At 45.5% G+C, this 13,310-nt stretch overlaps 1 protein-coding gene and 1 long non-coding RNA gene across 2 annotated transcripts; one reads left to right on the forward strand and one right to left on the reverse strand.

Moving 5' to 3' along the window:
* The first annotated feature begins 51 nt into the window (after positions 1 to 51).
* Positions 52 to 4,514, forward strand: LOC146560378 (uncharacterized). The gene has a single exon (XM_085244462.1). The coding sequence runs from the start codon at positions 491 to 493 to the stop codon at positions 1,298 to 1,300; it is 810 nt and encodes a 269-aa protein (XP_085100588.1). The 5' UTR covers positions 52 to 490; the 3' UTR covers positions 1,301 to 4,514.
* Positions 4,515 to 4,685: 171 nt separating this feature from the next.
* Positions 4,686 to 11,769, reverse strand: LOC146560379 (uncharacterized). Its single transcript, XR_014888246.1, has 5 exons — positions 11,648 to 11,769; positions 9,855 to 10,328; positions 6,988 to 7,200; positions 6,698 to 6,856; positions 4,686 to 5,000 (listed from the first exon to the last, which is right to left on the reverse strand). It is a non-coding gene; the product is annotated as an uncharacterized LOC146560379 (long non-coding RNA).
* Between the last annotated feature and the right edge of the window lie 1,541 nt (positions 11,770 to 13,310).

Genomic DNA, 13,310 nt, shown 5'->3' on the forward strand with positions numbered 1-13,310 from the left:
AAATAAAACTATGCCTCGGTCGTAGCTTCCCTCCACACCATGAATGAATGAAGCCCCTGATATCTGATATTTTGTGGAGAACATAAATGGTAAATGGCCTGTATTTATATAGCGCTTTTACTAGTCCCTAAGGACCCCAAAGCGCTTTACATATCCAGTCATCCACCCATTCACACACACATAAACATAAACATAAAGACAATGTCTCCCAGTTTGATGTGTCTTCATGAAGATTTGCAACTAAATGTCCAACATTGACATATCTCAGGTGAAGAATCCCTTTAATGTTATGGTGAAATGTTTATGCAGATCTATCCGTAACATTTTCAGTAACTCTGGAACGATCAGACAAACTAAAGTTGCCACGTCTCCTTCGTGGCAGAGCTAAAAGTACCCGTGTACGTGTGGATGTAAGCTGAACCTTGAGCTGCAGTCCTTGAGTCTTTTTGTCTGTCCCCTGTCAGACCTATCAGAGGCCATCCTGCAGTCAATGCAGCGGAGCCGCCGCCTCCTCTTGGTTCTCAGCCCAAACTTCCTGGCAGAAAAGAGCTTCAGTCTCCTGGAGTGTCGTCTCGGTCTGTACCTCGAGAATAGTCTCCGAGCCTCTATTATCGCTGTGGTTTACCGCTCAGTCAGCAAACTGGCCTGCGTGGAGGTCCCTCAGCTCCGTCAGGCCACCATCACCACCGTCACATGGCGAGGAACCCGATCTGAACCGCGGCGCTCTCGCTTCTGGCTCAGGCTGAGGCTGGCACTGCCCGTCCGCCCACTCGCTCTGGGCAGGAGGTTGATCGACAGCACATCATCGCACTCAGACCTGGCTGCCATGGCCCTGCAGAGGGCTCAACGGATCCAGAGCCAGAGCGACAGAACCAATCAGGGCCACCGAAACGGGCGTACCAATGTTAGCCGCAGAGACAGGCGGACGCAGCCCAGAGGGTACCTCAAGAGAGGGGTCATAAATATGGAGGAGGGGCCACAGCACAGCAGGAGTTGCTCAGGGTGCGCTGGGTTTATGGGCAATGTAGAGGGGGCAGGGGTGGAGCTTACAGTAGAGACACAAACACAGCAGGAACCATGCGATAGGACAGAAGTTCGTTCAGACCCGGTCCCAGAAACACACCCCAACCCAGTTCCTAACTCCGCCCATGATGCTCACTGCTCTCCTAACCCCACCCTCATACACCACCTAGATTCTGACTCCGCCCTCACTATCAGTCCGGAGAACAAAATGGGGAAACACAACCAGCAGCAGGCGGTGAGCAGTTCAAGGACGTCTGAGGAAGTTCTTCCATCGTAGAGGGAAAAGGGGTGGAGCTTGTGGTGAAAATGGCACCAACTCCACCCTTTGATAAAGACCTTTATTTCTAACTCAAAGGAGATGCTGCATTCAAATGACGTCAGGAAAATACAAGTGTTTGGGAGGTCAGAAGAAACATTAAGATGGGTTTGTCCTGAGGGAGGCGATAGACAGCAAAGTCCAGGGGTAATTCAAATCTTTAGAGTTCATCCTCTGGAGAGCAGGAGATCCGTATATTTCAGGATGATCTAAATCAGCGGTCTCCAACCTTTTTTGTGCCACGGACCGGTTTATGCCCGACAATATTTTCACGGACCGGCCTTTAAGATAAATGCAACAAAATAAAACTAGTACCGGTACCGAAAAAAAGATTTATTCATATCACACGTGAAAAGACCCAGGAAAACCGAGTTAACGATAAAAACAATAACAAAATAATGCTGAAAACCGATAAAAACCCTGAAAACCATACATTTCACACCTGAGCCTCAACTCTCGCGCCCCGGTACCAAACGACTCATGGACCGGTACCGGGCCAAGGCCCGGGGGTTGGGGACCGCTGATCTAAATGGCAGATCTTGAAGGTTTCAGAACTTCTGCAATAGTACAAGAACTACGCTTATGAACAAAAGTACTGGGTCACATCTCCTAATTATTGAATTCAGGGGTTGTCAGTTTGAATTGAAGTAGGTGCTGTAACAGGAAACCATTGTTGCATCAAGTCCGACTTCCCTCCTAAATGTTTCACCACGCTTTCGGGGGTATTATTTCAAAGTGGAAGCTTTTAGGCACTCGGCCATGCAGTGACAGACTGTGTAAAGTAATTGAACGAGGTCTCGAGTGTTCGGGCGCACAGTTTGCAAAAGTCGCCGACGCTCTGTTGAGTCAAAGGCTGCAGCGCTCCAAAGTTCCTCTTGCATGGCCAAGCAGCTCTTACAGCTGTCTTACGTAGGTGGTCCCGTACTTTTGTCCATATTGAGGAAGTTAATACACCTTTTAATAAACCAGAGTATTGTTTCCCTTATTTGGTCTCTAGTAAAACTGCATCGAGGCCACAGAGAAACGCTGCCTTAAGGACAAACTCAGGGACAAAGTTTTCAGTGTCTTTCCTTAATTCACAAGATTTACAGCTCACAGTGAAAATATGAAACCAACACAACAAAACACTTTGAATCTTTAAGGCTTTTATACGAGAATCAACCTCAAAATTGAGCTGATGCTGAAGTGCCAAAATCTGCAGTTCCTCTAATGGCCTCTTGAGGCTCCAGCAGTGAGTCAGTCCCCACAGATGTTGAAATGTCTGATCTTACAGCAGAAATCAACGTGTTTACAAACGGTTTCGTTCTCTTTGGCTAACTCTCCTGTTTAAATGATCTTAAGGCTTAAAATTTGCATTGTTGGGGGTGTGGCCTCTTTGATTGACAGGTGGACAAAGGGGCTGCTGCTGCTACACCCACTGACGATAAATGACAAGAACATGAGAACAATCCAGGTTCATGTATCATGGATGAAAGTAGCTCATCAGCCCGCCACCACACGACAGGTGACGACACTAGCTGCTAACAAAATCACAGTTCACCTATAAAATAACTGGAAATGCCTTATTTTTATATATCTTACTTTAGTCTCTGTGTTTTCTAATAGAAAAGGAGTCCCTCGTTATTTATGTTGATTTCATAATGTTTCCACAGCCCCGTCTGTTTTCACCCGAGACCTTTAATCAGTGTTATCTCCTCTTGTAGCTTTGCTGTTTCTGCATGTCAGCGGCTGTTCTCAGATCAAACCCTGCTTTTCTTTGATGACTAATAAAGAGATGGCACTGCTCATCTTTACGTGGACAGACTGAACGTGCTTGTACGTGATGTGATACCATTTCTATAAAGAGACACTGGTTAATAAAAATCTATGTTGACGATGATAATTGTTTGGCATCTGAAATTTCTTTTAATTATTCATTTTTAGTGGATTGTGGAAAACGTGCTGAAACAGTTGAGGTGATTGTTTTTTCCACCTCTGATGGAGGAATGTGTTTCACCGTCAGATGTCTTGGCTCTTTGGGAGCACATGTTTAATGCTAATGATTATGAGCTTCTTCTGTGCTTTACTGACTGAGGCTCAGAAATAGTCACTGAGCAGCTAAAATGTAGTTGCAGGACTTTTATTTTGACATTCTCATCAAACGTCTTTTCTTAATCACTTTTCCTGACACAGGTTCAAACATGTTATGGCATGAAATGGAAAACACATTATCATTAATGAACATGTTGGTCCACAGCTATGAATTGTGGGATGTCATTAACTGCTTTCCTTTACAAAGGATCCTCCAGCGCATCCTTTGCTGATGTGATTAAGAAAGCACTTCTGGGTCATTTACACAACTTCCTAAACAAATCTGATCCGTTGACGGTAACAAGTGACTTCAGGTGGGAAAATCAGCAGAAACGTAAATGAGAGGCTAAATCAGCACAAACCAGCAGGTGTCGCTGTTCGACCACCAGCCTGAGTGTGGGAGTTCCTGTGTGTCCAGAGTTAGTACGCACAGTCTGCGTATCGCCTCTGTTTTCATGAGGTTTATATATTTATCAGGGCAGCACGCATGGATTAATAAAAAACCTGAATTCTTACTGTCAACTGTCACAACCCCCAGAAAGTCTTTCTACACATCACGTCCCGCCTAACTAAAAAGAGTGAAGTGGTTCCAAGAAATCTGTCAGTTATTAACATCTAAGAAGAAGCAAAAGAAATTAACCATGGCCAACAGAAGGCGCGCCAAAGTTACCAAAGAGAAGGGAAGCCACTCAGCTGGGAGATCTGAGCCTTCCCTCTGACATAAACCAACATCAGAGCCGAACCCAACAGGAACAGAGCCACGAGAAACTAAGGAAGTAACAGGAAAGTGAAGCAAACACAGGAAGGCTTGTTATTAATCTCTGGCTCCACAGAGTGTCTTTGTACTGTCTTCATGCTCTCCCATTCCCTGTTGGTCACTGGGAATGTAGACAGGCCACATGCTTCTGCAGGAGGTTTCTTCCTGTTAAAAGGGAGTTTTTCCTTCCCACTGTTGCCAAAGTGCTTGCTCATAGGGGGTCATATGATTGTTGGGTTTTTCTCTGTATTACTGTAAGTTTGTTACAATGTAAAGTGACTTGAGTTGTTGTGTTTTGATGCTATGTAAATAAAATTGAATCAATTGGGCGAGATTAGGTGGCTGGTTTCAGGGAGTTTCAGTTATTGGTCTGCTGGCCTGCTCTTGTTTTGTCTTTTAATAAACTGCTCCTGAGAATTACTGGTTGTAGTCTGGTTTAACTTTTCATCTTGTGATTCCTTACTCTTAGAAATTATCACCAAAGTACAAATGTAAGCACAAACTTTACTGACACAACCGTCTCATTCACCGGAGAATAGCCCGACGTCCAGGGACCAGGATGTGAGTGTATCCGTCCTGCGGTCCAGCTCCTCTCCTGGTGATTAGGTGAGCTCGACCTTCGTCCAGCAGGTATCTACCAAACTGCACAAACACGCTGTTTCCTCACTGCACAGGGGAGGCTTTGGCAGTTCACACGCCACCTTCAGCTGAGACACAAACCGCTGAACCCCGTCAGAGACGTATGAGCCAGAGACCAGTGACATTAGCTGTTTTTGAACTGCTGCAGTTGTTTTCTAATTAATTAATGTTTAAGTGGCGTCTTTGGCCGAAGCCCTGAAACACAAAAAACCTGAGCGTTAAATTTAAATCATCCATCATCTCCTGCTGTGTGCACGCAGAGATCAATAGCAGCTCATTGATGGTGTTCGACAGCTCGTCTGCAGAGAGCAGCAAACGCACCTCCGTGTATTTTAACAATGATTTGTGGCACAGTCTCACAGAAATGTGTTCCAGGAAACAGCGGCGTGAGAATCTATGCTCCGCCCAAAACAGCCAACAACACAGTCACAAGCAAACAGTTGGACTGGTGCTGCTTCACTGTCTGTCAGAACAATGCAGGTATGCTGCAGGGGGGCGACTGCTCCGCCTCCTCGCTGTGACAGCGACGCTGTGTGGACTATGAAGTATGATCATTTCATGCTACAGTATTTAAGTATTTGCAGTTACTAAACCTTCACATTCATAGACAGCAGCAGAAAGGCCGATGACTATAACAAACAGGCTCTATTCCAGGTCACTTCCACTAACAAACAGGGTGTTTCCACACGAAGAAACTTCCGTATCTCCGTCTCTTTTCTTTGCTTATCTCAGCAGCTGTTAAACCAATCCACTTCAAACTCGCTGGCTGTGTTTGGGGGGCTCTGATGAAGAGTAGTGCTGAGGTACTCTGGATAAGTGGTTGTCATACTTTGGCTGCTTCCCGCTCCGGTCCATGAGTAGGGGAAGGAACAGCCGTGACATTAATGCATTCACAGGCCTCTTAACTCTAATTTTAATCATTTTAACAAAGTGTCAAAGCCTAACTTACCTAAACTTAAATTTTACTCCCAAACCCCTAAAAGAGTCTGATGAGCTAAAAGCCCAGTGCAGTGTTCCTGCTACCGCGGTCTCAGACTAAAGCCTGAAATAATGGCGTGACTGTGACTGGTTGTATTAGCAGAGGGATTAGCTGGAGATATGCTCTATGAGCGCCACTGAGCATCACTGTCACCATGACCTTTACCCGCTCCTCTCATCTGTCTCTACCTGTCGCTCTTTACTCTGCTCGCACTAATAAAGCAGAAATGGCTTTTAAAGAAAAACAGGCTCATCAGCGTTTATTAATGCGAGCCGCTGCTCAGTCAGACCCTCTCGTCCCTGCCAGCAGGACGCCGCCGCAGCAGCAGGACATCGATTAAAAGTTTAGTTAGAGGAGTTTCCTCTGGCAGCGTCACAGATCCTCTGCATGCATGTTGGATTTATAAAAGATGAGCACGACAGCTGAACGCTGCAGTCTTCAAACTTTATTTACAGCTGCGCGTTAGCCTGAATAAACATGCATCAGAGCCCCCGGCAGCCCCGACAGAGGAAAGTTTCACCATCACGTCACTCGCCGCTTTGAACCCTTTTGACTGCTGCCATGTTGGTTTGTGGGAGCCATACATCACCGTATTTACAGTGGAACGCTATCTAGCTTCTATGGCTGCAACAAACTGGAGCTCTGACGTCTTGGACAGTTTATCAGAGGAACTGACCAAACAGCCGTCACATCATTGGTCAGATACAGAAGAAACACAATCAGTTCTTTTATAGCTGACGTGCTAAGGACAGGTGGAGGAAAGTGTAAAGGAAACAGAGCTGCACACACCCCATCAACCCCCCAACCACAGCGTTACCAGCTTAGATATTTATGTGTAATCCAGTCTGATGTTCCCAGTGTGGACTGGTTCAACTGGTTATTAATTACAGTGTGTGTGTGTTGCCTACTGTACCAAAGGTCGTCTCTGCAAATTTACATTCAATGCACGCTTGCAACACGCGACTGCCGTTATTTGATCCACCATTGACTGAAAATTCCTTCGCCCGCCTCCTCGACCTCCTCCGCCGCATTTCTTTTCACTTTGACTTTGATCAGTTTACTCTGATTTTCTCTGGAAACACGGAAACACGAAGACACGAATATACAGTCAGATGATCAAATAAGTACTTCAGGGCCTAACGTGCCAGTTTTGATATATCCGGATGTGGCGTTAGATGCTTGTATTGACTTCTGTCTCCTTACTTTTGCACAGTTGCTTCACTTCCGCAATGTTTTTAGTCCATATCGAATCCTCGTTCATCTTTCCTGAGCTTTGATCAGACCATAACTCTCGGTGTCCACTTTCGTCTTCCAGTCCTCTGTGACAGGAAGCAGAATTCAGAGCTGACTCCTCGAACCACAGCGGTGTGCTTGGATCCTCTGTAACGTCACTCTGTGGTGGTGGAAGAACTCGGACTGTTTGACATCATGAAATGACAAGAATAAAAATTAAGGGTTGTTCGATCGTTAACCTGTTACAGCTGAAGCAGGGGAAGCTGATGGACATTTACAGGTTTTTTCAGCATCTTTATGTATACAGCACACTCACACCAGCTCCATAAAATAAGCTAATGTCCTCTGACATCAATGACTTGTAGGTGACAGGTTTGTCCCCGTCCACCAGACACTTGCCCTCCAGCCCTTCCTCCTGGATCCAGGGCGGGGCCCCAGTCGCCCTGGCCTGGGCAGGGTGAACTGGTCCTTTGATTTTGTAATCATCAGAGAGGTTTTCTGATCTCACTGATTTTCCCTGATCAGTGATAGGGCTCACTGATAGGCACCCAAACCACTCCACTGCTATAAGCTCTCTGCCCTCAGCCTGCAGTCACAAGCTGTGAGCAGTGACTGAAAGAATGAAAGTGGATGAAATCAGTGGAAACGAGCTTCTTCACAAGGGCTCTCAGAGAGGGAGAGGGCCTTGATCATTTAGCAGGGACTCGGGGTTAGCATCTGACCAGGGTGCCTCCTGGACAAGATGTTTTGGGCGTGTACAGCTGGGAGGACAAGCGCCCGGTGGACCAGAGACCAGGGGTAGAGATTATGTTTCTGGGGTTGTTTGGGAGTCCTTGGAAGAGCTGGAGGAAGTGACCAGGAAGGGGACGTCTGGGCATCTCCACTCAGACTGACCCCCGACCTGGATGAGACGGAGAAACCTGTCATTTCCACAGTAAGCCAACATGGAGGCTGTTAGCCAGTTAGCTACAGAGCGTGGATCTGGCAGCTCCATGGATGGTAGCTCACGGGGACCTTTAACCTTTTGTCCAAATACGATTCAGTGATGGTTCCACCTCATTGTGTGTGTGTGTGTGTGTGTGTGTGTGTGTGTGTGTGTGTGTGTGTGTGTGTGTGTGTGTGTGGTGACAGTGAGTTAATTGTTGAGCAGAAGACAGTTGGTGTGTAGTTACTTATCATCACACAGAATGCCATTAGGACTCATCAACCATTAAACTCAGCGCGCGTGCACACACACACACACACACACACACACACACACACACACACACACACACTCATCTATATTTAATATGCTGATTTCTGTTCCTTAACACAAATTTTACCATTTTGCACTTTTTCAGATTGTCTCATATCGATTTTCCTCTTACTTTGGTTTTTATTTATTAATTATTATTAATATAAATAAGAGTGAGAGAGTCACAGTGTCTCTGCTCAGGTGTTACAATAAAGTTAGGCATCCATGCAAAACAGGATTATCTCTTATTAAATCCATCAGCTACAGATTATAAACCCATGATAAACCAATGAAAACGCTCGCTGTGCACCAACAGAGGCGACTGTGAAGTCTTAATTTTCATTTCTATTTTTTCATCTATTTTCTCCTGGCTGGCTGTTTGATCCTCGGCGTGTCCACTCGCCCTTCACTTCCTCATTGTTCTCTAAACGCACATTAACCCGACGCAGCGGCAGGACTCTCATCACATCTCATCAGGTTTTCTCTCTCACTGATCACTCCATCCAGAGGTCAGAGGTCAGCATCATCCATACACTTATACATGACGCATTACCTAAAAGCAATTAGCGCGACAACACGGCGGGTGCTCGGTCAGTCTGTCACCGTGTGTGTGTGTGTGTGTGTGTGTGTGTGTGTGTGTGCAGTCCTGACTGTGAAGCTCCCTCATCAATCAGCTAATTACTGTTAGAGAAGAATCGATATCGTTTAAACACACACACACAGTCCAGAGCAGTGTGTGCAGGCGTTCTTTATCTCGCCACTCTTCCTTCATTAATTGTTGTGTTTAAACAGGAGGTTAACGTCGCCTGCAGATTCATATTCCAAATGAATTTCTAATTAAAAGTCTCTCTGTTATTCTTATGGCACTCATACACTGAATCGTGTTGTTCTTGTGTGCATGCAGCGCTGTGCATCAGCAGGAAACTGGGACTGTCCTTCACTTTTAGCCTGGATGTACAGCTCTGGCTCTGCTCTGGTTTTATGTATCTGAACATAACTGTAGTTAGCAGGTCTTTAAATCAGGTGAATAAAAATGCACTAAAACACATGAGATACTACACTGTGTCATTATCTGTTTAACATAAACTGAGGCAAAATGCTGAAACACTGTGAAACACTGGCTGCAGCTCCGGAGGTCGTCTGCTAATCAGGAGGTTCGATCCCTGGCTGCTCCTCAGGCCAGATACTGAACACAGAGTTCCTCTCCGTGTGTGCACAAAGCTGCAGTCTTCCCAGGAGTGGACGTCCAACCCTGAGTTCAGACCGTGCAGGCCTCAGTTCGCATGTTAAAGGTTAAAGTTCATTACAGTAATATTAGACAAAGACTGAACACGTAAGGCTGTGTGACCTGACTGATGCTTCAGAGACTTTGAAAAGGTTCTTCGTGCCTTTATTTCATCGCAGCTTAACTGATGTAAAGCACTTGTTCAGGTGTCAGTGTGTAGTTGTAGCTGCTGCAGCTCAGTGGCTCAGTGACGCTGAGTGTTGCTGCGGAGGGCAGGTGGAGGTTTAGTGGGTGTAGAAGATGAAAAACCCCAGAAACCTGAGCTCAGGTCCTCCGTCCAGAAACTGAAACAAGTGGCGAGCTGAGAAAGCTTACCTGTGTGAAATGTGTCGACTCATTAGCTGCAGCAATCTGAGGCGAGCCAAGCTGTCGGGTTGTTTCCCGGGTAAGCCGGCGTGGATCGAGTTTCAGCCGGCCGCCCTCTTTAATGACCCCTCTCCCTGGCCGACACTCAGAGTCTGTGATCCAGAGCGACCCTCCTTTCACATTCCTGCCAGATTCCGGGTCCCTCCAGCCCTAAAAGAGCCTCCAATCTGTCGGACATCTGCAGCCGGTCTTAACCTTCTCATTAGAGATACCCTCCTCGGTCGGCCCGCCACGGACACTGCTCGCTCCCATCTTTCCCTCGGTCCTGCTTCGCTCTCAGGGGACCCGTGGCAGGGCCAGGACCCCATGTTGAGAACCCCCAGGGAGAAAGTAAAACCCATCATCTTTACCTGCGTGGGCGGATCGGGGTGGAGGAGGATGTGAGGGGGGCGTCTCTGGGGAGTCGCAGGCCTCCTTTTGTTCCTGAGAAGAGAGGGAGGTGAGGGCGAGGAGGAGGACGGTCAGACTGGTTTAACTGGTAACAGACGAAGAGCAAACTCACAAAACTTTAATTCTTAGCGTGCCTCGAATCAGAAAGCTTCCTGAAAACTCATCACACCTGCTACATCTGAATACAGCATCACTCCAATGTTTTTAGTGTTTCCAGGAGTGCAGGAGACGCCCGCGTGACCAAAAGTATGTGGACACCCTCTGCTGTCCTTTCAGGTCTGCATGTGATGAGGCTCTGCTGTCCTCAACACAGGACAGGGAAGTTTGGATTCAGGAGACAGACACTATCTCTACTTTCAAGATTAGGCCTCAAACTTTCCTTTTGGTAAAGCATATCCGGTTGTTCAGTCTGACGTCACTAGCCGTGTCTGGGTCTAAACTCTGCTGCAGGTCCATATATCAAACGATCACTGTGGCATTACTGAGAGTTAAAAACTGTCTAAAGTCTTTCATCTTTAATAAAATGATCAGCGTTCTGCTCTACCAGGTGTAACAACTGAGTTTAACATCCAGGCATCCATGAAAACGGAATTTATGACATTTAACGGAGTTAGAAGTTAGCAGGGAGTTAGCTCGCTAGCTTCTATCTAAATACAATATAGCATGTCCTGACTGCGGGGTTTTGGAAACAAATTCAAACGTACAGCTCTGTTATCACTTCCAGCATAAATGAAGACAGAAAACTAAACAGCAGTGACGTTTGTAGGGTTACTGAAGTTGGGCTAGCTGCTATATAATGATGTGCTACGTGACCGCTAGCGACACAGCTATGTTAGCATAATATAAACAAGCTAACTTTTTTTCCACTCGATAAAAGTTAACGTGAGTGTTGTCGGTGGTCAGGAACAAATGTAATCGCATGGCAGGATGCTGTAAAAGGACCAAACTTCAGCCAGGAGAACAACTGAGATAATCCATCCACATATGAGGTTAGTCATTCATATACTGCTGCATGGGCTGGGCTGTAGTTACATCCTAAGGTTTTAAAAACTGAGCTTAAATAAATGATTAGCGGAAATAAAAGCCGAGGGAGGTCAACAGTGATCACTGACTGTTTTAGGAGCTTTTTGAGATTAAATAGAAGAAAATACAAAACATAAAACATGTTAACAACACAAAAGCCATATTAAACGCAGACTACTTTAGGCCCGGAAGTAGGATTCGTCACGTCATCACTTAACAACCGGATAGTTAGAGCTGGAGCAGGTGACCCTGAATCCTCCCTTAGTTATGCTGCAATAGACTTAGGCTGCTTATTCCCATGATGCACTGGGTGTTTCTTCTTCACTCACTATGTGTTAGTAGACTTCTCTTGTTATTAATCTCTGGCTGTATCCCAATTCAGGGTCTGCAGCCTCAAGATCCTCAAGGGCCGCGTACTTAAAGACCGCTAAGGCCGGAAGTGCGAGGCTTGTGAAATGGGACGGTCTAGCCTCCGTCGCTCTGCCCAGGTTGCCTAGCAACCATGATACTAACAGCTGGAAACGTGTCATACAGCTTTGTTTGACAGAAATGAAGGAGAAAATCGTTTGTTCATTTGTTTGCTTGTTTCTACATGAGCTTTGATCATTCTCTGTAAGATTAAGCTCAGCTATTGAACGGCGTATATTTTAAAGTAAAGGCTTTAAAACCAAGTTAGTACAAACGTCACTGATGTCACATGACTTTGCCAACATGTGGCCAACAGTAATGTTTTAATGTTCTTAGTTATTAAACGTTTGCACATAAATAAGTGACATAATATTCAGCACTTAGTTTACTAAATTACTCTTTGGGCGCCCCTCATCCGCCGTTTTTTTTCGGCAAAATTATCCACACCCACCGCCGCGCTATGCATTCTAGGATATGTTGGGCCACGAAGTCTGCACCGCCACAGCCTTAAAGTTCAGGGAAATGAAGGACGCATTTGAGGGCTGCATTTCGAGCAGCCTTCGAATTGGGACAGCCTTCGTCGCGTCGCTGTGACGTAATCGGCCTTAAAATGCGGCCTTTAAGGCTGCAGACCCTGAATTGGGATACAGCCGCTGTCTCTCTTCCACAGCATGTCTTTATCCTGTCTTCCTTCTCTCACCCCAACCAATCACAGCAGATGGCCCCGCCCCTCCCTGAGCCTGGTTCTGCTGGAGGTTTCTTCCTGTTAAAAGGGAGTTTTTCCTTCCCACTGTCGCCAAAGTGTTTGCTCATAGGGGGTCATATGATTGTTGGTTTTTTCTCTGTTTGTATTATTGTAGGGTTATAGTATAAAACGCCTTGAGGTGACTGTTGTTGTGAGTTGGTGTATAAATAAAACTGAATTGAATTGAAAGGCAGGCGTCTCTCGGTGGTTGTCTGGGTGAAAACAGCTTGTGGAGTGTCTCAGTGAACAAACTCTTGGACAGATAATCTCTGAGATTTGAACCTCTAAAGTGTCCACGTCTTTGGTTCGGAACCAAACACCTCCAAGGAAATGAGCTTTTGTGGCGACTGAGCTAATGTCAGCTGATGTTGGGGTCAGACTACGCTATGGGCCAAATCTGTGCCCTGACATCCTAAATGGAAAAATAAAGCTCATAAAAAGCTTTAGTTTGGCCCACACACCTTCTAATAAATAACTGTGTTTGCTGTTTGACATGTTTGACATTTAGAGTCCAACACTTAGAAATGAAGCACATTTTATTTTTACGTTGGATAATGCTTTCACATGTAAACATATCTGATAGTTTAAACCATGGGTTAAGAAAATATTTTTCCAAATAATATGAAAACAATTTCATGTTAATTGGACTCACATGTAGGCAGACGGTGTTATCAGACACATTTTTATAGATATGGTAGAAAAATGAGATTTTAAAGTAAAACTTTGCATTTGAAAACAAAACAGCTACATGATAACATAAACAACAACAGCTTTGGGCACATTTGAATCAATTGTAATTTCAGCGATCATTGAAAAACTTTTGCTGAATTTATTGGTAG

Source organism: Mchenga conophoros, linkage group LG14, assembly GCF_057382185.1.
Source record: "Mchenga conophoros isolate Kocher_MC1m ecotype Shallow Benthic linkage group LG14, M_conophoros_male_GT1.1, whole genome shotgun sequence".
Classification (NCBI taxonomy): Eukaryota; Metazoa; Chordata; class Actinopteri; order Cichliformes; family Cichlidae; genus Mchenga; species Mchenga conophoros.

What these genes read in the sequence shown, in the direction of transcription:
- LOC146560378 (XM_085244462.1), top strand. Translation starts at nt 491, where the DNA reads ATGCAGCGGAGCCGCCGCCTCCTCTTGGTTCTCAGCCCAAACTTCCTG.